This window comes from Coffea arabica, chromosome 1e (assembly GCF_036785885.1).
Source record: "Coffea arabica cultivar ET-39 chromosome 1e, Coffea Arabica ET-39 HiFi, whole genome shotgun sequence".
Taxonomy (NCBI): domain Eukaryota; kingdom Viridiplantae; phylum Streptophyta; class Magnoliopsida; order Gentianales; family Rubiaceae; genus Coffea; species Coffea arabica.
Genome location: NC_092311.1, coordinates 16,639,464 through 16,667,109, shown reverse-complemented (window position 1 = coordinate 16,667,109; position 27,646 = coordinate 16,639,464). Strand labels below are relative to the sequence as shown.

General features: G+C 40.2%; 1 protein-coding gene across 1 annotated transcript in view; it reads right to left on the bottom strand.

Annotated features, from left to right (window-relative positions):
- Positions 1-23,175, bottom strand: part of LOC113692333 (uncharacterized) — a 52,660-nt gene extending 29,485 nt beyond the window's left edge. Inside the window, exons 1-2 of the mRNA XM_027210732.2 lie at positions 22,836-23,175; positions 21,006-21,688 (exon numbers count right to left, since the gene is read on the bottom strand). Coding sequence (XP_027066533.2) covers positions 21,006-21,688; positions 22,836-23,175 — 1,023 coding nt within the window. The remainder of the gene's footprint in view (positions 1-21,005; positions 21,689-22,835) is intronic.
- Positions 23,176-27,646: the final 4,471 nt, after the last annotated feature.

Below are 27,646 nucleotides of genomic sequence, written 5' to 3'. Positions count from 1 at the left end.
ACAGCCGTTCAACCTCAGCTTTTCTCTCCGTCCCCCCCTGTTCTATCTTTTCCACAGCCCAGCCGTCCAGACTCCCTCTCAGTTTCTCCCTTTGCTCAGTTTTTTTTCTTTTCGTTAGCTCCCTCTCGGCTTTCTCCAACTCTCCCCTGCTGTTCCTGCTTAGCTTTCTTGTTTTTTCTCTTTTTCGTTTTTCTTTCTTTCCGATCCTATCCTGTTAATGCTCTCCCCAAAAAACCTCCCCCGTTGCGGCTCCCTCTTCTTTTCTATTTATACTAGCCCTCTAGCCCTAAAACAACTCAGCCATCCTCTCCATATTGCAGCTAAGGGCTCCCCGAGTCCTTCCTTGCAAAGCTGCGAAAAACGCAGCTTGCAGTCGCGTTTCTTCTTTTTTTTTTTTTTTTTTTTTTTACAATAATAATTACAGAAATGATAAAACAAAATATAAATAATAATAACGAAAAAATTACACAAACTAGGTAATAATAATAACAAAAACAAAAACTAAACAAAAATGGCCATTTTTAATTTTTCAATTTTTCATTTTTCATCATTTTCTTTTTTTCTTTTTTTTTCCCTAAATGAACCAAACAAAAACAAAATTTAAATTAATTAGAAATGACTAAAATAGATAAATAAAAACAAAAATGCTATTTTTATTTTTTCTTTTTCCTCTTTTTCCATGATTTTTTTCCTTTTTTTCCATTTTTCATGATTTTCTACGCTAAAACCTTGAAAAACAAAAACTAAAAAACTAAAAAGTAAATAAAACTAAAAATAAAATAAAATAACATCTAAAGGGGCAAAACAAAAAATGCAAACCATTTAAAACAAAAATCATGAGATAAACAAAAATCAATAGACAAGACTTATCACTAAAACGAAGCATATAAATCAATTCAAAATTTGGTGTCTACAGTTTGCCCCTCTTTGTCTGAGTTTTGGAAAAAGTTGAGACAAAGAAGTAGACACCAAATACTTACCTGTGTTATTGGGCTGCAAAAGATTCCAACGAACAGAAATTCTAATACGGGACTGACCCGAACATGGAAAATAAAACGGGACTGACCCGAACAGAAATTTAAAACGGGACTGACCCGAACAGAAATTTAAAACAGGACTGACCCGAACAGAAATTTAAAACGGGACTGACCCGAACAGCAATTTAAATGGGACTGGAATTTAAAATTGGGATAGACCCACGGGATAGAAATGTAAAATTGGGATAGACCCACGGGATAGACCCGGACTGAAATTTAAATTGGGATAGACCCACGGGATAGACCCGGACAGAAATTTAAAATTGATGAATTGAAGTGAGATGGAGTGTTGGTGGGATTGACCCATGTTTATTGGTGATGCAAATGAAAGAAGCGAAATGAAGTGTTAATGGGACTGACCCATGTTTGTTAGTGGTGCAAATGAAAATTGAAAGGCACACTAGTGGGACAAACCCATGCTCCAGTGGCGGTGAAAATGAAATGTCTTTTGACAATCGGACAGTGGGATCAAACCCGAACCTGCCGTGAGAACTTGATTTGATTTTTTGACTTTTTGATTTTTGGATTTTTGGATTTTTGGATTTTTGGATTTTTTTTTTATTTTTGGATTTTTTTGATTGATTTTTTTTTTTGAGGGAATCTTTTCAAAATTTGTCCCAGTATGATGAATTGGTCAGTGAGACGACATCTGAGCCTGACGGGGTGTGGACGGTCAGCGGGATAAAACCCGGTCCTGCCGAGATTGGCGGGATAAAACCCGGTCCCAATGTGAGAAAAGCGGTCAGCGGGATTACACCCGGTCCTGCCGAGATTGGCGGGATAAAACCCGGTCCCAATTTGATAAAAAGCGGTCAGCGGGATTAAACCCGGTCCTGCCGAGATTGGCGAGATGAAACCCGGTCCCAATTTGATAAAAAGCGGTCAGCGGGATTATACCCGGTCCTGCCGAGATTGGCGGGATGAAACCCGGTCCCAATTTGATAAAAAGCGGTCAGCGGGATTATACCCGGTCCTGCCGAGATTGGCGGGATGAAACCCGGTCCCAATTTGATAAAAAGCGGTCAGCGGGATTATACCCGGTCCTGCCGTGATTGGCGGGATGAAACCCGGTCCCAATTTGATAAAAAGCGGTCAGCGGGATTATACCCGGTCCTGCCGAGATTGGCGGGATGAAACCCGGTCCCAATTTGATAAAAAGCGGTCAGCGGGATTATACCCGGTCCTGCCGAGATTATTGAATAAAACACACACGTCAGTGAGATAAACTCGATGCTAACGGTGGTAGAGTGAAAAGAAACGCACACGTTAGTGAGATAGACTCTATGCTAACGGTGGTAGGGCGAAAACGCACACGTTAGTGAGATAGACTCGATGCTAACGGTGGTAGGGCGAAAACGCACACGTTAGTGAGATAGACTCGATGCTAACGGTGGTGAGATAGAAACACACACGTTAGTGAGATAGACTCGATGCTAACGGTGGTGAGATAGAAACACACACGTTAGTGAGATAGACTCGATGCTAACGGTGGTAGAATGAGACGCACACGTTAGTGAGATAGACTCGATGCTAACGGTGGTAGAATGAGACGCACACGTTAGTGAGATAGACCCGATGCTAACGGTGGTGAGATAGAAACACACACGTTAGTGAGATAGACTCGATGCTAACGGTGGTGAAATAGAAACGCACACGTTAGTGAGATAGACTCGATGCTAACGGTGGTTGAATGAAAACCAATCCCAACATGACTTTTGTGAAGTTGGCGGCACAAAATCCAGGCCCAACGTGATCTTGTGATAGTTGGCGGCACAAAATCCAGGCCCAACGTGATCTTTGATAGTTGGCGGCACAAAATCCAGGCCCAACGTGATCTTTGTAAGGTTGGCGGCACGAAGTCCAGGCCCAACGTGACATTGTGAATGGTCAGTGGGATAAGACCCAATCCTGCCATCCAATTGGTCAAGAAATTGAATTTGATTTGTCAAAATACAAGAAATTACATTTGATTTTCCAAGAAACAAAAATTTGAACTTGACTTTTGATTTTTGACTTTTGAATTTTTCCTGATTTTTCGAGAGAATCTTTTTCAAAAATAATTTGCCGCAGTGTAGGGCCCTTTTCCCTTCTTTCTTCTCTTTCTTCGGCATCGGCCTTCCACATCACCGGATGCTCCTTCGTCAATTTCAACTATGAATACCTGCACAAGGGGGCTTACATGCACTTCAAATTTTCATGAAAAGGGCAGCGTGATTGACTTGAAAAATACATTATTTGATTCTTGGACGAAATCCTCAATTGGATTACACAAATATTTGCCCCTGTGTGGGCTTATTTTGTGAAATCTCATAAACAAAAATTTGCCCCAGTATGGGCCCACTTGACTTCAAAAATTTTGCTTGGATGACACTCCATTTGTTTGAACAAAGTATGCATAGCATGTGAAGAAAATTGAAATGTCTTGCTTAAACTCATATAGCAAAATTCATGATGAATATTTCCAAGATAACACCAAATTCAAGAAGAGTTCTTCCTCACTTTTAGCATCGGTGCTTTGGGTAGTGGGTGACCCTTTCCAGTTGGCTCGTCTCTCAGGACCAATCAAGTGACTTTATTTTTTGAAACGGCTAAAGAAATGGGAGGTCAGAACTTGTCTCATTTTTGTGCCCCAGTCGTGTGTAACCCATTCAATGTCACATCTTAGTGAAAGCAAATAGTTTGTCACCCTCATTTCTTAAGAAAATTGAGTCAACATATAAGCTTTAATGGCTTGCAATAAAATGGGTAGAAACGATAGCTAAACCTGTGAAAACTGGTTATACTCCCATGATCACAAATGATTGATGGCTTACGAGCATAATCGCCACTTTGGATTGTCATGAAGGAATAAGTCAACGATGGACTTTATCAGCTTGTAATTTGGCTTGAAAACGATAGCTAAAGAAATAATTTTCAAGGACATTGCACCGAAGATCGCGTTTTTCTCAAAATTACCCTCAATTTGGACTCCAAGATCTTGGACTTTGTTTGACTTTTGTCATCACTCAACAGGGTCTTTCGACATCAAATCTTTTTTTGCACCTTTCTTTTGCATTCATTTCGCTCATTTTTCTTTTCTTTTTCCCCCTTCGCGGGGTTTCACATGAAGAGCAGTGTCAACCTCACACCTAATCAATTCAGAATACAGCAAAAATTTTCGACATCAGAAATTTTCTTGACAGGGCCATTGCAAAGAACAGAAGTCAGGGCTTTCGGCTTTTGTACTGGGGTCAGGTGGGGTGCTTAGAAAAGTTAAGGCTTGAAAACGGATTTCAAAAGTGGTTTGAAGAATCTGAGATCGCATTGTTGCGCCAAACCCTATTTTAGGGTAAAATCAGAATTTGCCTCAGTTTTTGCTCAATTGAGGCTTTTCTCTTTCATTTTCTTTCTTCTTTTGACTTTTCGGCTTTTTGCCATTCTTTGAAATTTGCCCCCAATTTATTTTTTAAACTGAGGTTCTCTTTTCTTCTTTTGTTTTTGTTTTTGTCGCCTTTCACTTTTTCACTTCTTGAAATTTTCTTTTTTCAACTCAAACTTGCCCCAGTGTGGGGTTTGCGATTCTCAGGGGTTGCCAAACGAAATATTTTATTCTGAAGGCTCAAAAGGGATAACTAGGGATAGAATGTTTGATTGGAAAAGAAGATGGCCTGACTTGTATTCCGTTCCTTACAATAACCCTGAAAGGAAACTTTCATTAATGGGAAATTTTTGGCATGTATCTGAATTAACTGATTGAGGAAGACCCTTGTTCATCCATACTTGTGAAACATAGGCGATCCACGCGGACAAAACTCTTCTTTTTTTCCTTCAAAATTGGAACCCAAGTGGAATCAAATTTCCCCAATTTGCGGTTCCCTTCCTATTTTAGCATTTTTGCTTTTCCCCTCCTTATTCTAGCATTTTTTGCTTTTTCCCTTTTTGGAAAATTCTCCAATCTCCCTCCCCAATGTGGGGTGCGATCATATGTGCACTCGAAAAGAACCACCAATTTTTAGCTCAAATGAGGATGCAAGAGATGATCAGTGTTTAGGTTGTAGAAATGATGGCCAAAGTATCATTCTTACGCTTCATGACAATCAAAGTAATGCAATGCTCATTGAGAACCCATTCCCTTTTGAAAGTTTTCCAATGTAGGGTAGAGATCATTAAGGCCTTTATTTGAAACGAAATTATCCTTTCAAAAACTCAAATGGGAGAGCAAATGATAAAATGTGTATAGGTAGAGAAACGAATGCTCAAAGTATCATTCCAAATTTTCAAAACAAACCAGAATAATGCACATTTTTTGCTTTCACTTAGATGTGAATTGAATATAATTATACACAGTGGACATTTCTCAAACAAAGATTGCCCCAACTTGTAACTATCAATCAATGTGACTGATTTTATTTTGGGGTTGAATGAAATGGGCAAAATATGAATTGTACAGTGAAGGAGAAAATGTATCTTATGAGGCCTTTGGAGTGACCATTCACTTTTTTTCTGAGCACTCTTATTGTATAGCTCGGATCACCAATCTAGTGTACGAGAGGATTTTAAAAAGCTTACACTTGTGAATTTTCAGGCTCGAGGTTGAAAAATCTCAAATTGGGTCTTATTTCTCAAAATTCATCATGGAATCTCCAATGAGTAAGAATAAAGAATGAAATGTACATGAATATACACAAAACAATAATTGTCCAAGAATTTATTGCTGAAAAAGTTTGAAACAAAATTTCTCATTCAATTATGATACAAATGAGAAGAGAGAAACTCGTAAAGAGCTCAACATGTGCACTTTTGTCTCCCTTTTTTTTTGGAACAATAATGTATTAACAAATCAAATAAACAGAATTTTCCTTTGGAAAACAATTACAAAATCTCTCAGATGCTTTAGCGTAGAGCTTCCAGATAGATCATTTATGTTTTCATTGTAGGATCTGCCCAAGAATCAAATAATACTTTTGAAAACTTTATCGGATCAAAAATTGTTAGCCAATATAGGGAAATATTTTCATCTTATTGAATCATTTTTCATGAATGCAGGGGAGGGGGAAAACAAAAGAAAAATACCCGGAGTCAGTAAGCAAGAATAAAAAATCGGTATGCATGCCCTATGGGGGAGCCCTTTTATGCCAAGGGTAGGCCTAGCATGAAAATGCAATCCTCCAGAGCAGGCACTATACAATACCTGATGGATCCAATCAGCTTATGGAGTGAAAAATAATTTGAAAAAAATTGGCCCATTGGAATGAGAAGAGACGTCTGTCAAAATGAGGACCTCGTCCGAAGGGATTGATCACTTTTGATCGATACAAGAACTTACAAAAACGCACGGGTTTGATCTTGACGACCTTCCTATCGAAGAGATTGGAATTCGTTTTGACAACTTTTCTCAGTGAAGCACGGGTCAAAACTCCAACTGATCAAATGACTGGATGCAATGGATGTTTTTCTCAAGATCGTCTAGGTTTTCTATTTTGAAATTCAACATTGAAACCCTAATTGGTCAAATGAAATCAAAAGTCGACCGGATTACCCTAAAAAGGGAAACAGGTCAAATGATTTGAATGAACTTTAATTTATCCAAAACTAATCAGATCACCCTAAAAAAGGGTAAATTGATCAAATAGATTGAACGAAACTTGATTTATTCAAAATCGGCTCGGTTGCCCTAAAAATGGGTAAATTGGCCAAATGAATGAAATTGAATGAATTGGCAAAATGGATTGGTTGAATTGTCCGGCCATTGGTTATTTCAAAATTGAGGTGCATTAGTCTATGACCTTCTAAAAATCAAATTTTGGCCTTAATTTATTTATCGTCTCAATAGGAGGAATCATTTGTGAATTTCTTCAAATTAATGTCCTTCATGCAAGGGACTTTTACCAATCTTGATAAAATGGCCAAAAAGTGATTATTAGATGCTCATATTCCAAAGATCACTCTATGAAAATGATCGGATCCTACCTTACCTTGTGCACTACCCCTTTGGATGGTACAAAAATGTAAACGTGCAAGTCTCACTGGATTAAGTATCCGAGACACAAGGTGGCTTATTTCTAGCACGGGATCGCCTAAATGGCATTCCCTTTTCTAGGGTTTATGCATGATGCCAGTTTATTAAAGCGATGTAAATATGTGACAAATATGGCCTAAAGGATACAAATAATGCATCGGGGGGAAAAGGTCTAAAATGAAATGCACTTATTGAAAATTAAGTGTAATGACTGAAATTTAAACATGTGAGCTATCTGGTGGGTGAGTCACTAAAAGAGTGCCAAAAAGGCCTCTTATTGCTAAGGCAAATGAATGCAAGCCAAGAAAACAAAAGAAATGGTTAGTGCAATTGATAGTACACATAACACATTAGGAGCAATTAAGAAAAGAAATATAATAAAAGCAAGTAAAAGGGGTGGAACCCCTTCCCTCGTGCCTAATGTGCTTAAAAGAGGGTGAGGCTGACTCTAACCTAAGCAAACTCTAACATGGATGCATGAGGCTGGGGCTCACTAATGCAACTAGACTCGATAAGTCTCGGCTCCCAAGCCTTCAGACCTAAAGGCGAAGGGTCATCACTCCCAGGGCCTTTGATCGGTGGCTCGAGTGATCCCTTAGGTAGCGCTATGGGCGCAGAGCACACCAGCCGCCTACCCAAGGCAATCGATCCTAATCCTACAAGGCGGTGTGGGAGACGCCCACGAAAAACAAAATAAAATGGGATAAAGCAAGTAAACGTGCACGTATGAAGTGTTCCCCTATTTTGAGGGAAGGGGTTGAGAACCACGCGGGGCTCTAAAGGTGACACACACCCCCCCCCCAAATGCAATGCAAGCGCGAGATAAACAAGTAAACATACATCCAATCAACCAATCACACGTACGTGAGTGAGGGAATAGTTTGATACGCGCGTGAGGAAAAGGGTCCTAAAAAGGGAAAATGCAACCCTAATATCCACATGCTATACATAAAAAAGGTAGAAAAAGGAAAAGAACGGCTAAATCAAATGCTCGGACCCACTTAGGAAGTCCCCAGTGGAGTCGCCAACTGTCGCGCCCCACTTTTTGATTGTGAAATGTGTGTGTGATGATGAATGTGTGTGGTGTGAAGTGTGGTGTGAGCGTGTGCAAAATGAAAAGTAAAAGGCCATGGGACTTTGGAAAGCGACGATTCGGCCAAATGAAATTTCTTAAAAAGGGTTTTTAAAATATGAAAACGGAGTCGCCACTTGGTATAAATTTGGGGTGTACCAAGTCACCCAAAAAGTGTTTTTTAAAGACAAAGTAGTAAAACCCTTTTTAAAACGACTCCTAGTCCACGTAAGCCAAAGAAAAAGGTTCGGGGGTCACGTTTGACAAAGGGGAAGGCAAGGATAGAATCCAAGGCACCCCTTTGACCTAGCCAAGGCTAGTTGCGCGACTTAACCTTACCTTTCCTAGTTTTCTACCCAATATATGTTCGCACGTTGGACATGACTATATGAATGCAAAAACCTAGACCTAGGGGGATCGGGGGAAATTTCTCTTCAAAGGTTGAGTGGTGCCAATCACATTAATTGTGAAGCCCAATAATGATCCTTTTGGAGAGGTCACACCTAAACCTAAATGACGTGACAAATGAGTGGAATGCATGCCATGTGAAAGTGTGAGTTTGTGTGAAGTGAGAAAAATGACAAAAGTAATAAGATAAGAGTGAAGGTGTGCAAATGTAGATGAAAGTACTCGTGTGCGAGTGAAGATAAAATGTTCGTGTGCAAGTGAAGGTGTGCAAATGTAGATAAAAGTACTCGTGTGCGAGTGAAGATAAAATGTTCGTGTGCAAGTGAAGGTGATAAAAAGGTGCACGTGTGCAAATGAGACAAAAGTGAAAGTGTAATGATAGAGTGGATTAAGAGTGCATGAGCCTAGGGAATTCATGCATATTGGGTACGGGGAGACCTAAATCGTGACTTGATTTTCCCTTTGATTAGAAGGCGAAACTAGCGTGCTAAGGCTATCGAGTAGCCACACTCGCTCGTTTCCCTTATCGGAAGGGGACACTCAAGCAAAATGAACCCTATAGCTAGTATGGGATGCAAAAATCTAAAGTGAGAGGGAAGGGACTAGAGGAGCATGCTAAATGATAAAAACTAAGAAAAAATGCATGAAAATGTAGTGAGCAAGCAAATGATGTGCTAACGAGGGGAAATCCCTACGGGTCTAGCGTTGGACTAGCCCATTCTATGAACTCCGACTAGCGTTGGACTAGCGGAAACGTACATTCATCCATTCCATTCATTCATGGCTATGAAAGCAAGTAGACATGCCAAAACACTCGTAAACACGTAACACGTAACACTTAGCATGCTCGACTAGATGCAAGAGCCTAATAAAGCAATTAAACATGTAACAACAAAAACAAGCAACCAAGGGGAAGGGGAAGTGGACCAGATGCTCTCCGAGCACTATCTATTACAAGCCAAGAGGTGTACACATACCCCATAAAAGCATAAAGGGAAAGGGGAAATGGACAAGATGCTCTCCGAGCCCTATCTATTACAAGCCAAGAGGTGTACACATACCCCATAAAACTTAAATAAAAGTAAAAGCAAGTAAATGCACGCAAGGAGGTAAGGAAAGCGGAGTAGGCATGCATATTCACATAACACGTAGGAGCACGTAGGGGCAAATGAAATGCAAATAAATGGGTAGAGTGTACCTCCCTTGAAATTGGGCCCCAATGAAGCGAAATCACTTATTTATCCTCCAAAATAATAGAAATGGTCAAGGTACCAATTTATTTGGGAAAATTAAAGAAAATGTGCAAAACAAAGCTCACTTGATCATGAAGCCCCTAAAGTCAGGACTTAAGCGCAATTGAAACAAAGCATGGTAGTTAATTGAAGCAAACAAGCAATAAGGTTGCACAAATTAAAATTATCAAGGACCAATTTGATGAAATTCTTTAATTGATTGGGTCCTAGTGGAACAAGGGGAGACTCGGGGGGCCAAAGTGCAATTTTTAGAAATTATTTCATGCATAAGCATGCAATCACGTAGGAAGCAAATTTTCTGCCATAAACACAAATAAAGGAATTGCTGCAACATTGTATAACTTCATCAATCTCCTTTCTTACAACCATTTCCATGCCAACTCCTTATTCAAATTCAACTCATTCATGCCAACACAACAAGAAGAAACATGCTGGAATTACTATCTAACAAAAACAGCAAAGTTTGGAACCGCAATGGAAGAAAATAGCAAGACACAACCGTAAATTTCTGGTGCAGCAAAATGAATATGCATTTTCCAGCAAGCACTTTGGCATGATTCAAATGTTTTTTTTTTATTTTGTAGACCCACAAACACAAGCTCAGCACCAAGATCTCCAACTCTTCCCTTCGCCATAAGATTAAGCATGCAAACAAGGCACAAAAAGTCCAGCTTGTGGATCGTTATGGAAATAAAAAACATGGAGGCTAACGCAGCTTCATGCAACTTTCGGCAATCAGAAATCTGTTTTTTACCAGGCCTTCAATCATAGCCCAAGTATTTTAGACCCAAATACACCAACCCAACATCAAAGCCTCGATCCCAAACGACGAACTCGCAAAATTCAACATCCAAATAAACCCAGAAAGAAGAGAAAAACTTAGAAGGGGAGCATGTAATTCTGGAAAAATTTCTGTTATTGCTGCCATGAACATGTCTATTGTCTGTCAAATTCCAGACTCAAATACACAAAACCTTTGCATCCAAATACACAACTGCAACACCCGAACAAGCAAAGGAAAAGAAAATCAGAATTAGAACGGATCATGCAATTCTTATTCGCTGATTTTTATCTACAGCTTTACAAGTTTCTGCTGCAAATTCGCGGCTTGTCAAGAGGCAGCAAAACTACTTAAATCTCTGCCGAAACTTCAAACCCAAATCTACAAGACAAGAACCTAAGATCCGAACCATAATCTTGCAATCAAGAACGAACAAGAGACACAAAATTCATGGCAAACATCTCAACAAGTTCACAGATGGAAGCAAGCTGACAACTTTCATTCATGAGTTCTCAACAAGAAATCCCAAAACAAGATTTTTGAGTACAACCTACGGGACTTGCAAAAACAGCAAAAACAAGTATTCACAATTAGCTTCCTTGTCATTTCTTGATTCGAACAGAATCCACCCGACCCATAAAAAATGTATCAAACCCAGCAAAACAACAAAACTGCACCATGAACCAGAAAAATGCTAGATTTTCTTGAACTTTTACGTGCAAACAGGTTGGAAAAGAAAGGAAAGTGAGGGAGGATTACCTCTTAACGTTTTTATGGAGCCGAAATCTTAGGAGTACTTCGCAAAGGGATGAGTGAAATCCACCAGAATATTGAAGGAAGCAAGTTGCAGCGGAACCAGGGTTGATGATGCAGCAATTTTTATGGCCAAATTCGAAGTCTTTCCAATCGTCTTTTCAACAAAATTTATGAACAAAAGTTCTTCCTCTAGCTACATAAATGGTGCAGAAATTCAAAGTTCCTCAAGAAAAGCTATGATGAAAGAGTAAAATGCCCCGAAATATGGCTGCAGAATCAGCCTTTTCCACCGCAGCTTCAACCTCCTCAGTCGTCACTCACTATCTCTCTGCTGTTTTCTTTCACAGCCGTTCAACCTCAGCTTTTCTCTCCGTCCCCCCCTGTTCTATCTTTTCCACAGCCCAGCCGTCCAGACTCCCTCTCAGTTTCTCCCTTTGCTCAGTTTTTTTTCTTTTCGTTAGCTCCCTCTCGGCTTTCTCCAACTCTCCCCTGCTGTTCCTGCTTAGCTTTCTTGTTTTTTCTCTTTTTCGTTTTTCTTTCTTTCCGATCCTATCCTGTTAATGCTCTCCCCAAAAAACCTCCCCCGTTGCGGCTCCCTCTTCTTTTCTATTTATACTATCCCTCTAGCCCTAAAACAACTCAGCCATCCTCTCCATATTGCAGCTAAGGGCTCCCCGAGTCCTTCCTTGCAAAGCTGCGAAAAACGCAGCTTGCAGTCGCGTTTCTTCTTTTTTTTTTTTTTTTTTTTTTTTTTTTACAATAATAATTACAGAAATGATAAAACAAAATATAAATAATAATAACGACAAAATTACACAAACTAGGTAATAATAATAACAAAAACAAAAACTAAACAAAAATGGCCATTTTTAATTTTTCAATTTTTCATTTTTCATCATTTTCTTTTTTTCTTTTTTTTTCCCTAAATGAACCAAACAAAAACAAAATTTAAATTAATTAGAAATGACTAAAATAGATAAATAAAAACAAAAATGCTATTTTTATTTTTTCTTTTTCCTCTTTTTCCATGATTTTTTTCCTTTTTTTCCATTTTTCATGATTTTCTACGCTAAAACCTTCAAAAACAAAAACTAAAAAACTAAAAAGTAAATAAAACTAAAAATAAAATAAAATAACATCTAAAGGGGCAAAACAAAAAATGCAAACCATTTAAAACAAAAATCATGAGATAAACAAAAATCAATAGACAAGACTTATCACTAAAACGAAGCATATAAATCAATTCAAAATTTGGTGTCTACATTTATGATATTGATTGCTGATATTGATGATTGCTGATACTATTTGGTAGTCTTGGTTAATGATGTTGCTGATGCCATTGATGTTGGGTTTCTGGACGATGGATAATGGGTTTGAATCATCTAATGATGAGAAAAAGGGGGGAAAATGGATGAGGATGATAAGAAAATGGAATGCCAGGAAGTTTTAAAGTCTTCTGGTATATGTGTGAGGTGGAATTATTCTGAAGGGGAGTGGCATTTACAATTTTGTTTGATACATTATGCATTAAGTAAGGGGGAGTTTTGACTCAATGATTTTTTTCTCTCCATCCATTGTTTTGTCATCATCAAAAAGGGGGAGATTGTAAATCTGAGTTCCTAACTTTTGATGTTTATAAAACAAATGGATGTTACTAATTCTCTCTTCAAAAATCTTTTCAGCAATCGAGCAAATCAGATCCAAAAATTAAGCGCATTTAGAAAAGACAAAGATTGCTGAAGCTGTCGGACGCTCGTAAAGACTGGATCGGACGTCCGACAATCATTAAGCAACTTCGGACGCATGAAGAACTCCATCACCGGACGTCCGAGAGAATTAAAACATTTCCTCTAAACTCACTGACCTCGATCGGACGCAAAATGTTAAAGCACCGAACGTCCGATAAACTGCAAAACACTTCGGACGCAGAGCACTAGAGATATCGGACGTTCGAAAGAATTGAAGAAGATTTCTCAAACTTTACCATCTGCTTTCGGATGCAAACTTTGAAGGTACCGGACGTTCGAAATAATTAAAGAAAATCTCTTTTGCTCTCTGCCTGCTGTCGGACGCAAGAAACAAGACTACCGGACGTCCGACACTACCAACGGCTAGTTGACTTTTCAGCTGCTTTCTATTCGTTGAAAGCTTTAATGGAAGAACTTTTTGGTCTCATATAAATAGAGCAAAGTCAACCACTTCAAAACACTTTTGTACATTGAGACTACAAAAGATCTAGAGCAATTTTAGTGAGAAAATTCTCTTCAAAGAAGATTTGTACTCTTAGTTGTGTAGATTTTGTATAAACTTTTCTTATGTGAGAAAATTACTTCAATAGTGTAGCTCTGTGAGGGTTATCCGAGTGATAGTAAAACTTCTTAACTTGACCAAGTGTGGCTTGGGGTAAGGAGGAGATGATCCTTCCTTTGTATACAAAGATTGGCTATAATTGATCAACTTGAAGAAAGTTGCTCTATAAAGTGATATTCAAACTCAAGAGGAGTTTGGAATTTGATTCGCTGTTCTATCTCTTTCATTTACTACCTTGCAATATAAATTGTTCATCTCTTCTACTCACGAGCATTTGTGCTTTCTCATTATTTATTCCATTGTGTGGTCATCTAGAAAAGAGGGTAAATTTCATATTGAGCAAAAAGTGTTTCATAACTTGGTTAGTTTTTAATTTACCTAATTCACCCCCCTCTTAGGTTGTCTTCGATCCTTACACAATCTACTACAAGCAATTTGTATCGACATAAGTTGTGGAAACAAATTTTTCAATAGTTTTTATACAATAGATTGGACATAGGCTGTGCCTTGCACAGACAGAAATACTCTAGTACTTTCATAAATTTGCCTTTTTAGTTTAAAGCTTGAGATTAATCAAATTATTGTCTGTGACAGCCCCACCTTCCCCTAAGGCGTACCAAAGGGGTTAGCGGACTGCCTGCATAACTCTCGCCAGGACTACTAAGACAGTTATATACAATCGAAAACGTTCCGGAAAATATTAGCGCTCTTAAACGATTACGAAAAATGGAAAATTGGAGCCGTACATGAATAGTGCCGACCACGTCACAATCCGGCCGGAATCTGGCCGGATTGGAGGAAATGACCAACTGCCCGGATTCAAAAATTTCCAAGACAACCAGGCCATCAATCCGGCCAAGATCTGGCCAGATTCTCGGCCGGATTCCCTTGTGTCTTTCCCGCCAAAAATTTTTCTTTTGTCGTTCAAAATCCGATCCTGTCCGAAACCCAACCGATTACCAACAAATCATATAACCCTTGAAATTGAACCTTTACAAACCAAAATAACACATGAACATTACCAAACATGTTTATACACGTATAGTTGCCAATTTACAACTCAAAAGGAAAGGTTGAATCAAAATACACTTAAGGTTTTCCAACCATCGAGGAGCTATACAAAAGAATATTAATCTAGCTCAACTTGGCTTCAAAATCACAGTTTCCCAAAAGGTATTCATCTCCCTGTAAGGAAAACAAAGGCAATAGAGTGAGCTTTCGCCCAATGAGCTACCATCACCCACGTAACGAAGTTCATATAAGGACCAAGCCGCTCAATCCCAATACATTCAATAAGTAAGTCAACTAATACCACAATTTAATAAAGATTTTTTAAAAGGATACGGACGGCTCTCAAGAGTCCTTTTCCTTGCTTGCCGTACTTGATCTCGCCCCGTTGACCCTTCGTCAACGCCTAAGAAGTAACTAATACCGTAGACTCCACTTTCTCCAATTTCCTTCCACCTCACATACCCTTACCGGGCCCGAACTCCAACCAGTTCAAAATGGTAATACTCGAGTATACCGGAATCAAGAGTCTCATACCCAATGATTCCATAGAAACAGTCCCCATGGCTTGTCAATCTTCTCGACCATGCCCTTGCTGGCTCGAGTCAATCGACCGCCGATGGAGTTGAGCTCAAAGTCAACAGTAAAAGTCGTTGGATACACGTCCAAACGACACCAATTGAAATATATTCAAGAGACTTTCAATTGATACCGTAAACAGTCATATAAGCCATAGAGTGCGAGAGTGATAAAGTAACCAATCTTAGCAGTATACACAAGCATTCAAATCATAGATTTCAAGTATAGAAAAGCCATGAAGTAACAATCATGTGAGTTGTGAGAACCCGTAAATTTTCTCATTTTCTAGTTTTTTATTCTATTTAAGTGCATGCTTTTCTGTATTTTCTTTATTAGAAAAATTTTCTAGATAATTTTTATGAGTAAATATAGTTTTTAAATTATTTTTCTAGTATCGGTTAGTCTTTGAGAAATTAAGAGCGTATATCGGACGTGGGACCCGCTAGTACAGAAAGTTCGGTAAAATTCGGCCAGTTAGGTTAAGTTTTGTATACCGGGTTTATTTTACCGGGTGTTAAGAGATAATTAGAGGTTACCAAATGGATTAGTGTGGGAGAGACAAAAGGATAGCTTTGCATTTAATGAGAGTGACAAGTGTCACTTGGTGAGTTGATCTTGATTTTGACCACTATTCACCACTTTACCAATTAAACAAAAATTGACCAAGAAAGCTTCATTTTCTTCACTCCTTTGGCCGGCCTCTCAAGAAGAAAAAGAAAGGGAAAAGCTCTCAACTTTCTTGCCTCAATCTTGCTCAATCTAGCAAATCAACCGTTTAAACTTCCAATTTCTCCATAAAAACCTTTAATTGAGTAGTAGTGGGTTTGATTGTGAAGTGGTTTGGAAGCAAGAGGTGTTAAGTTGGTTCCTTTCTTGAGTTGCAAGGTGAGTAATTAAGGAATCTCTCTTTTGTTCTTAGTAATGTTAAATTAGTGGCTTGTGTGAGTAAAAGAGATGGTTTTAGGTGTTATTTCATGACTTTTGGTTGAGATTGGTGAATTTTATATTTATTCTTGATTTTTTCTGTTTTTATATGTTTAGTATTGTGTGCCCATGGATGATGGCTTGGGATAGTCTAGAATGAAGCCATAGTGCGTAAATTGTACCTAATTGCAGAAAATTTCCACTTTGTGCGGAAAATTCCAGATTAGGGTTTCAATTAGCCCCATTCTACCTGGTACTGTTTGGATAGGAAGAAGGCCGAATTAGCCTTAGGTTAAAACATAAAAGTTGTAGGAAATAATTTTTTATAGTTTCCTGTAAACTTTCAACCCAATCTGAGCTCGGTAGCCTGAGAAAAGACAGAAATACCCGGACTGCCGTAGGTAGAGTTCGGTGAACAGGGTTGACATTTCACCCGATCTGGCCGTGTCTGTTTAGCTGGATACGTACTGATTTAACCTTTGGTCAAAACACAAAAGTTGTAGTACTGTGTCTTATCTTTCCAACACCCTTGGAAACGTCTCAATTAGATTTCGGTAGCCTGAGTTATAGTCATTTAACCAGAATACGGTTTGCTAACCTGTTTATGCGGTTCTGGTTTGGTACATTGAAATTTTGACCTAGCTAGACTACGAACTGGACTGAGTGGTCTTCAGTAAAGCTGTAGCCCTTTTTCTTAGCTTCGAAACGGTGTAAGTTTCACTTTAATCCGATAAGTGTAGCTTCAGTTGTGTTCATTCCGCTCAGCAACATCAAATCTGCCTTTTGCTTTCCAACCTAAACTTCATTTCCGCACATGCCCTAGTTTGATTTTTGCACTTATACGTTCTATATGGTCTAACTATAGTAGTATGTAGATTCGGTTTATGACTCGTATTAGAGTCTCATTGTGTTTACTTGTATGTTTTAGGGCGTGCCGGTGACGCTAGGCGCTCGTTGGACCGCAATCTGTGAAATCTTTTCCTTGCTTGATTGGTGAGTGTATTACTCACATACTTGTTACTTCATGGCTTCGCTATACTTGAAATCTATGGCTTGAATGCTTGTGTGTACTTATGAGCTTGGTTGAGTTAAGGGTGTACTTTATCACTCTTACACTCAATGGCTTATGTGACTGTTACAGTATCAATTGAATGTCTTTGAATGTACTTGAACTGGTGTCGTTTGGACGTGTATCCAACGACTCTTACTGTTTATTTTGAGCACAACCCCATTGGCGGTCGTTGACTCGAGCCAGCAAGGGCATGATCGAGGAGATTGATAAGCCGTGGGGACTGTTTCTATGGAATCATTGGGTATGAGACCCTTGATTCCGGTATACTCGAGTATTACCATTGTACACTGAATGGAGTTCGGGCCCGGTAGGGGTATGTGAGGTGGAAGGAATCGGTGAAAGTGGAGTCTACGGTATTGGTTACTCCTTAAGCGTTGACGGAGGGTCAACGAGGCGAGATCAAGTACGGCAAGCGAGGGAAAAGGGCTCTTGAGAGCCGCCCGTATCCTTTTATTGAATTTAAATGTAATGTTAGTTCGGATTACTTGTTGAATGTTTGGACTGAGCAACTTTGTGCTTATGTGAACTTTATTGATTTGCATGAGTGTACCTCATTGGGCGAAAACACACTCCATTGCCTTTGTTTTCCTTACAAGGATGTGAATACCTTTGGAAACTGTGAATTTGAAGCCAAGTTGAGCTAGTTGAATATACTTTTGTATATCTCCTTGATGGTTGGGAACCTAAATGTATTTTGTTTTAATACTATCTTTTGAGTTGTAAGTGGGGAACCTTACATGTATAAATGTGATTGGCACGGTTCATGTGCGGCTCCGATATTCCGTTTTCATTTCATGGTTTTGTTTCGTTTGAGCGCGCTATTACCTTCCGGAACGTATTTAACTGCCTCGTAAGTCCTGGCGAGAGTTGGGCGGGCTGTCTGCTGACCCCTTTGGTACGCCTTAGGGGAAAGTAGGGTTGTCACATGAGTAGTACACTCACCAATCAACAAAGAGTGTTTTCACAAATTTCCACCCAACGAGCGCCTTGAGTCACCAGCATGCCCTAAAATATTCAAGAAAACACAATGAGACTCGAATACGAGTCATAACCCAAACCACACACCACTAATGTAAAGCCAAAATAACTTGAAAGTAATACGAAAACGCTTGGTGCAAAAGGTTTAGATAACCCCAAAGTCACTAACTAACACTCTAAGCAACCCAATTCCAAGAAATCATATGGACCTAAAATTTGGACAGCATTTCCCCTTAAAATTTCAGATTTCCATCCTACAATTCATTTTTAATTTTCAACCAACACAACCACAACTACAAGTACAAGTCCTGTGCCATTCAATACACCTTATTAGGGTTACAATACCTTTTAAACAAAGTCAATTCAAGAGTTCCATAATAACCCTAGAAAAGCCCCAATTCAAAACCCTAAATCTGAAATTTGTCGCACAAAGCGGAAATTTTCCGCAAATAACTACAATTAACACACCAAAGCACCACTTTAGACCATACCAAGCCATCATCCATGGCCAACCATCACTTATCATATAAAATCAGAAATTTTACAAACTCCACTTACAATCACCAAATCTTCCACAAAACAACATTTTTAGCTACCACAAGTCATCAATAAGCCATTATTAGAAACAACAATGAAGTTTTACACACCATACCTTGATACCTCAAGAAAGGTAGTAGCTTAGGTCTCTTTCTTCCAACACAACTCCACCAACTTCTAATATCCTACCTAGCAAAGGATTTTTATGGAGTAAATTTGGGATTCTATGTTGGATCACAAGATTGAGCAAGATTGGAAAGAAATAAGTTGAAGGCTTTCTTCTTTTCTCTCCCTAAGAGATTCGGCCAAGATGCTTGAAATGAAGATGATTTTTGGGTCAATTTTTGGTTATTTAGTAAAGGTGGTAAGATGGTCAAAGTCCAAGCTCCAATAAGAAAGTGACACCTAGCACCTTTTAAGCTTAAACTTATCATCTTGTCTCTCCAATACTAATCCATCTAGGTAACCTCTAATTACCTCTTAACACCTAGTAACTTAATCCCTGTATACAAAACTTAACCTAATGGGCCAAATTTTATCGCACTTACCGCACTAGTGGGTCCCACGTCCGGTATGCACTCTTAATTCCTCATGAACTAACTTATACTAGAAAAATGATTTAAAAACTATATTTACTCATAAAAATTATCTAGAAAATTTTTCTAATAAAGAAAATATAGAAAAGGCATGCAATTAAATAAAATAAAGCCTAGAAAATAAGAAAATTTTCGGGTTCTCACACTCTCTCCCCCTTAAAAGAATTTTGTTCTTGAAATTTCTCACCTTAATTCACAAACAATTCAGGGTATTTCTTTTGCATTTCTTCTTCCACCTCCCAGGTAGCCTCTTCTATCCCATGGTTTCTCAACAAGATCTTTACCAAAGGAATTTGTTTGTTTCTCAGCTCCTTAACCTTTCGGTCAAGCAACTGTACAGGTGTCTCTTCGTAGGTGAGTGACTCATCTATCTCAATTTCCTCTGGTTGTAAGATGTGAGACGGGTCAGGATAATACTTCTTAAGTATCGAGACGTGGAAGACGTCGTGAATCCTGGACAGACTTGATGGTAGTTCAAGTCGATACGCTACTTTCCCAATTCTCTGGACAATTTTGAAAGGTCCAACGAACCTCGGTTGAAGTTTCTTTCCCCTACCCGCCGTGACACTTCGTAACGGTGTGACCTTAAGAAAAACACGGTCCCCAATTTCGAACTCCAGATCCTTTCTTCGATTGTCCGCGTAGCTCTTTTGTCGGCTTTGAGCTGTTTGAAGTCTTTGTCGTATCAACTTGACTTTTTCTCGTGCATCCTCCATCCACGGGACGGTTGCTGGATCCAAAATCCTCTTTTCTCCTACTTCATCCCAGTAGATTGGTGATCGGCACTTCCTTCCGTAAAGCGCTTCGTACGGTGCCATTTGGATCGACGAGTGGTAACTATTATTGTAAGCAAACTCCACTAATGTCATATGTTGGCCCCAACTACCCCCGAAATCTAAAATGCAAGTCCGTAACATATCTTCAAGGGTTTGAATGGTTCGCTCCGACTGTCCCCATCCGTCTGGCGATGATAAGTTGTACTAAGATTGAGTTTCGTCCCCAAGGTCTCTTGAAATTTCTGCCAAAACCTAGATACAAAACGAGGGTCTCTATCCGAAACGATGCTCACAGGAACTCCGTGCAATTTTACAATCTCATCCATATACAACCGAGCCAATTTATCCATCGAATACTTCATGTTTATCGGCAAGAAATGGGCCGATTTGGTTAACCGATCGACGATTACCCAAACGGCATCGTGTTCTCGTTGCGTTCGCGGCAAACCTAAAACGAAGTCCATTGTAATGTTTTCCCACTTCCATTCGGGTATCTCAAGAGGTTGTAACAATCCAGATGGTTTTTGATGTTTCGCCTTAACTTGTTGGCAGACAAGACAAGTCTGAACGTATCGGGCAATTTCCTTCTTCATACTGTCCCACCAATACACCATTTTTAAGTCCTGGTACATTTTGTTATTTCCCGGATGAATTGTATACTTCGACCGATGAGCTCCCTCCAAGATTTCATTCTTCAATTCTTCCTTGTTGGGCACCACTATTTGGTTTCAGTATCTCAAAACTCCCTCAGGACCCCAATTGAAATCAGATGATTCTCCTTTATCCGCATTTTCACCCTATTTCAGTACCATTACGTCCTTTTTTTGAGCCTCTTTAATTCACTCCAGAAAGGTGGAGGCCACTCTCACGTTATTAAAAATCACCTTTTGACCTCCAAGACAAGGATTCCATTCACTAACCGATTCTAATAGGCCCCACTCCTTTACCATTAATCCCGCAACTTGAGCCTTTCGACTTAAGGCGTTGGACACCACATTAGTTTTTCCTGGATAGAAGTTAATGGTGCAGTCGTAGTCCTCCAGAAATTCCATCCACCGTCGCTGCCTCATATTCAATTCTTTTTGCGAGAAAAGGTATCTAAGGCTCTTATGGTCCGAGTAAACTTCGAAAGTTACTCCGTATAGATAGTGTCTCCACTTTTTCAGAGCGAAAACAACTGCAGCTAACTCCAGGTCGTGGGTTGGGTAGTTCCGCTCGTGGGGTTTCAATTTCCTAGAGGCAAAAGATATCACATTCTGGTTTTGCATTAGCACACACCCCAGACCTTCCCGCGAAGCGTCAGTATAAACGGTAAAACCGTCTATTCCGTAAGGCAAAGCTAGAATCGGTGCCATGGTTAATCTTTTCTTTAACTCTCGAAAACCTGCTTCACATCTAGCATCCCACATGAAATGACCATTTTTCTTTGTCAGGTCGGTTAAAGGACCGGCAAGCTTGGAAAAGTCCATAATAAAACACCTATAGTACCCAGCCAACCCTAGAAAACTACGAATCTCCGTGGAGTTTTCTGGCCTCTTCCAATCATCCACGGCCTCTACTTTCACCGGGTCAACAGTGATGCCCTCTTGGAAAATTACATGCCCTAAGAAAGAAATTTTCTCCAGCCAAAACTCGCACTTACTAAACTTGGCGTACAACTGATGCTCTCTTAGGGTTTGCAAAACGATTCTTAAATGCTGCTCATGCTCCTCCCGAGTCTTTGAGTAGACCAGAATGTCATCAATAAAGACAACTACAAATCGATCCACGTAGGGCTTAAAAACCCTATGCATTAAATCCATGAAGGAGGCAGGGGCATTGGTTAGTCCAAAAGGCATGACTGCGAATTCAAAATGCCCATATCTAGAATTGAAAGCAGTTTTTGGTATGTCCTCCTTCCTAATTGACAATTGGTAATACCCCTGTCGAAGATCTAATTTCGAAAAGACCACTGCTCATTGCAACTGGTCAAACAACTCATCAATATGGGGCAGTGGATATTTATTTTTAACCGTTACATTATTCAGCCCCCGATAGTCTATACACATCCGCAAACCCCCATCCTTTTTCTTTACAAACAACACAGGGGCTCCCCAAGGAGACCCACTCTCTCGAATGAACCCCCACTCCAAAAGATCTTGTAACTGAAATTTCAGCTCCTTAAGCTCAGCAAGTGCCATCCGATACGGGGTTTTAAAGATAGGTGACGTTCCCGGTAACAGATCAATTTTGAATTCTATCTCTCTCTCCGGAGGTAGGGCTACTAACTCATCAGAAAATACGTCTACGTGCACATCCTCTACCTTCAATTTATCTGTGGGGGTATTGATTAGAAAGGCTAAGAACCCTTGCGCCCCTTTACTTAGCAATTTTCTAGCCCGAATACCCGAGATAAAGGCAGATGAGACTAACCTACCCCTTATATCTAACCTTAAGGTCGTCTCCCCAGGAATGCGGAATTCTACTACCTTCTTCTTACAATCAAGTTGAGCATTATACCTGACTAACTAGTTCATGCCTAAAATTACGTCATACCCCTTAATGGACAGGCTTATCAAATCCCCTAACTTTCTCTCTCCTACCCAAACTTCGCAATCGATGATCCCCTGTAGGAGTACTAACTTCCAGGTCATAGGGTAAACTAGCAGGTTTTATATCTATTCCGCACATAAAATTGGGGTTAAGAAATGAATGAGTAGCACCGGGATCTACTAAGACTTTCGCAAATCGGTGGAATACAGGAATCGTACCTTTCACAACTTCAGAAGAATCGGGGACCTGTTGTGGCTCCAGTGAATACACTCGAGCCGCTACCTTGGGTTTGGTCCCTTCCACCTTAGCCGGTTCGGAATTGGTCCTCGTCGATTGCTGGCTTCCCCTTCCATCTCGTGATAGAACCGGACAAGTGGCAAGCTGGTGGTCTACACTTCCGCAGCGCAAACACTTTCCCTCCTTCTTCCAGCAATTGTCCTCCGCGTGGTTTGGCTTCCCGCAATACCCGCAGGGTCCGCGAGACACAGAAGCCGAGTCTCTTTGGAAACCTCCTCTTTGGCCTCTCCCAATTTGGCCACCTCGTGACGTTCCCGGCATCCTTCCTCTTCCAGTTCCCCGTCCAAACTTGGGAGGGGTACTCTTATCCCCCTGCCCCGAACCGCTTCCAGGAAATCCTCACTTTTTAGCCTGGAAGTTTCTTACTTGTAGCCGTGCATTCTCTACTTGTTGAGCCATCTCCACTGCATCACTGAAGGCGTTAATCTGGGCTACAGCTAGATCCTTCTGGATCTCCATGTTCAGGCCCTGGACAAAGCGCCTTATTCTTCGTTGTTCGGTCATGATGAGTTCAGGTGCAAATTTGGATAGTGTCGTAAATTGGCTCTCGTACTCGGCGACAATCTGGGTCCCTTGGCGAAGCCGGATAAATTCGTCTTCCTTCCGTTCTTGAACTAGAGGAGGAAAGAATTTGCCGTTGAACTCCCTCATGAAGTTCACCCATGTCCTGGGCGTTTGTTCTCGGTCCCATTTCTGTCTTATTACGTTCCACCAGGAACGGGCTGCCCCTTCCAGTTGGAAGACAGGAAAAGTCACCTGCCTCTCTTCCGTATGGTGTAGGGCATCAAAGATGTCTACCATCTTTTCTAGCCATCTTTCGGCTACATCCGGATCGGGCCCCCCAATAAACTTCGGTGGGGAAAACTTCTGAAACCTTTCGAGGGCCCTGTCTTCGCTTTCCACGTGGTTACTAGGGTTTCCAGGGTTGGGATTAGGGTTTGGACCTTGTTGCTCCACCACATGAGCCAAAAAGTCGGTCATTCAATGAATGGCTGCGGCCACTTGCACATTCGGATCAACCCTAAGTTCAGGGTTCGGTTCGGACGTGGTTCCCCTAGTACCCCCTTCAGTCGTGGGTTGCTTAACTCCGCGATCACGACCACGCCCACTACGGGTGCCTTCCATGGAGTTTAGTCGATCTAGGGTAAAACGTAAATAGAACATTAAAGGTAACGGTATACGTAAGTAAGGAGCCAAAGATATTCACAATCAGAACATATATATATCACACAACAGTGTCAAACAAGTCACACATTAACAGTCAGGTGAATACAAACAAAGAAATTCCATGAGTTAACGACGTCATCAAAAGTTATATATACAAAGCTAGTCCAAACGTACAAAAACGGCTAGCTAAAGGTTCTTTCCCTGATCTACTGTCCCCATGGAATCAAAAGTAGTTCAAAAGAGTTCTAGCCTAGTTCCCTACGGAAGCCACGGACTCTCCCCCTTGCCTAGAACTAGGGGTACTCCCTTCTCCAGGTGTATTGTCACTAGGAGCCTCCACTTGCGCGTTGGTGCCAATCACACCTTGGATTAGCGCCTCGCACTCATTAATAATGCCGCCGGAACGGTCTCTAACCTCCCGGACGACATTAGTCAGACGATGGTTGACCTCCTGCAACTGCTCTTTAAGAGCATTAGTTCGTTCTTGCTCCATAGCTATATCCTCTCGGAGCTTCCCTATCCGGTCCGTTTGCATCCTCAGGACGCCTCTCAGCTTAAGCATCTCCACGTGATCCCTAGCGACGGCTCGTCTAAGCCTCCTCCATTCGCCTAGCACCGCCACAACCACATGATCGACGTAGAAGTGGTTCCGGCAACGGTTACAATGACAAGCCCGACTTGCGGTATACCAAAGCCGGATCGGACCTCCCGGCCTTTCTTGATAGTCGATAACGCGAGGGCGTCGCTGAGGCGGTTCACCCCCGCCCTCTCCACTTGCTCCAGCCATGGCCTACAAGAATAGCAAAAGGGTTCATATCTTAGACAACGTAAGCATAATCACACTTAACGGTACCTTAACACTTCCCTCACAGGTCCTAAGGAACAAAATTCACACTTGCCTAAGTCATTCCTAACCTAGACTCTGATACCATCTGTGACAGCCCCATCTTCCCCTAAGGCGTACCAAAGGGGTTAGCGGACTGCCTGCCCAACTCTCGCCAGGACTACTAAGACAGTTATATATAATCGAAAATGTTCCAGAAGATATTAGCGCGCTCAAACGATTCAAAATTCGCGAAACGAAAAATAGGAAATCGGAGCAGTACATGAATAGTGCCGGCCACGTCACAATCCGGCCGGATTCTTGGCCGGATTGGAGGCAGTGACCAACTGCTCGGATTCAAAAATTTCCAAGACAATCCAGCCAGCAATCCGGCCAAGATCTGGCCGGATTCCCCTGTGCCTTTCCCGCCAAAAATTTTTCTTTTGTCATTCAAAATCCGATCCTGTCCGAAACCTAACCGATTACTAACAAATCATATAACCCTTGAAATTGAACCTTTACAAACCAAAATAACACATGAGCATTACCAAACACGTTTATACACGTATAGTTGCCAATTTACAACTCAAAAGGAAAGGTTGAATCAAAATACACTTAAGGTTTTCCAACCATCGAGGAGCTATACAAAAGAATATTAATCTAGCTCAACTCGGCTTCAAAATCACAGTTTCCCAAAAGGTATTCATCTCCCTGTAAGGAAAACAAAGGAAAATAAAGGCAATAGAGTGAGTTTTTGCCCAATGAGATACCATCACCCACGTAACGAAGTTCATATAAGGACCAAGCCACTCAATCCCAATACATTCAATAAGTAAGTCAACTAACACCACAATTTAATAAAGATTTTTTAAAAGGATACGGACGGCTCTCAAGAGCCCTTTTCCTCGTTTGCCGTACTTGATCTCACCCCGTTGACCCTCCATCAATGCCTAAGAAGTAACCAATACCGTAGACTCCACTTTCTCCAATTTCATTCCACCTCATATACCCTTACCGGGCCCGAACTCCAACCACTTGAAAATGGTAATACTCGAGTATACCGGAATCAAGAGTCTCATACCCAATGATTCCATAGAAACAGTCCCCATGACTTGTCAATCTCCTCGACCATGCCCTTGCTGGCTCAAGTCAATCGACCACCGATGGAGTTGAGCACAAAGTCAACAGTAAAAGTCGTTGGATACACGTCCAAACGACACCAAATGAAATATATTCAAGAGACATTCAATTGATACCGTAAACAGTCATATAAGCCATAGAGTGCGAGAGTGATAAAGTACACCCTCGTCTCAACCAATCTTAGCAGTATACACAAGCATTCAAATCATAGATTTCAAGTATAGCAAAGCCATGAAGTAACAATCATGTGAGTAGTATACTCACCAATCAACAAAGAATGTTTTCACAAATTTCAACCCAACGAGCGCCTTGAGTCACCGGCACGCCCTTAAACATTCAAGAAAACACAATGAGACTCGAATACGAGTCATAACCCAAACCACATATCACTAACGTAAAGCCAAAATAACTTGAAAGTAATACAAAAACACTTGGTGCTAAAAGTTTAGATAACCCCAAAGTCACTAACTAACACTCTAAGCAACCCAATTGCAAGAAATCATATGGACCAAAAATTTGGACAGCATTTCCCTTTAAAATTTCAGATTTCCATCCTACAATTCATCCTTCATTTTCAACCAACACAACCACAACTACAAGTACAAGTCCTGTGCCATTCAATACACCTTATTAGGGTTACAATACCTTTTAAACAAAGCCAATTCAAGAGTTCCATAATAACCCTAGAAAAGCCCCAATTCAAAACCCTAAATCTGAAATTTGCCGCACAAAGCAGAAATTTTCCGCAAATAACTACAATTAACACACCAAAGCACCACCTTAGACCATACCAAGCCATCATCCATGGCCAACCATCACTTATCATATAAAATCAGAAAAATCATGAATAAAATCAGAAATTTTACAAACTCCACTTAAAATCACCAAATCTTCCACAAAACAACATTTTTAGCTACCACAAGTCATCAATAAGCCATTATTAGAAACAACAATGAAGTTTTACACACCATACCTTGATACCTCAAGAAAGGTAGTAGCTTAGGTCTCTTTCTTCCAACACAACTCCACCAACTTCTAATATCCTACCTAGAAAAGGATTTTTATGGAGTAAATTTGGGATTCTATGGTTGGATCACAAGATTGAGCAAGATTGGAAAGAAATAAGTTGAAGGCTTTCTTCTTTTCTCTCCCTAAGAGATTCGGCCAAAATTCTTGAAATGAAGATGATTTTTGGGTCAATTTTTGGTTATTTGGTAAAGGTTGTGAGATGGTCAAAGTCCAAGCTCCAATAAGAAAGTGACACCTAGCACCTTTTAAGCTTAAACTTATCATCTTGTCTCTCCAATACTAATCCATCTAGGTAACCTCTAATTACCTCTTAACTCCTATTAACTTAATCCCTGTATACAAAACTTAACCTAATGGGCCGAATTTTATCGCACTTACCGCACTAGTGGGTCCCACGTCCGGTATGCACTCCTAATTCCTCATGAACTAACTTATACTAGAAAAATGATTTAAAAACTATATTTACTCATAAAAGTTATCTAGAAAATTTTTCTAATAAAGAAAATATAGAAAAGGCATGCAATTAAATAAAATAAAGCCTAGAAAATAAAAAAAAATTTGGGTTCTCATATT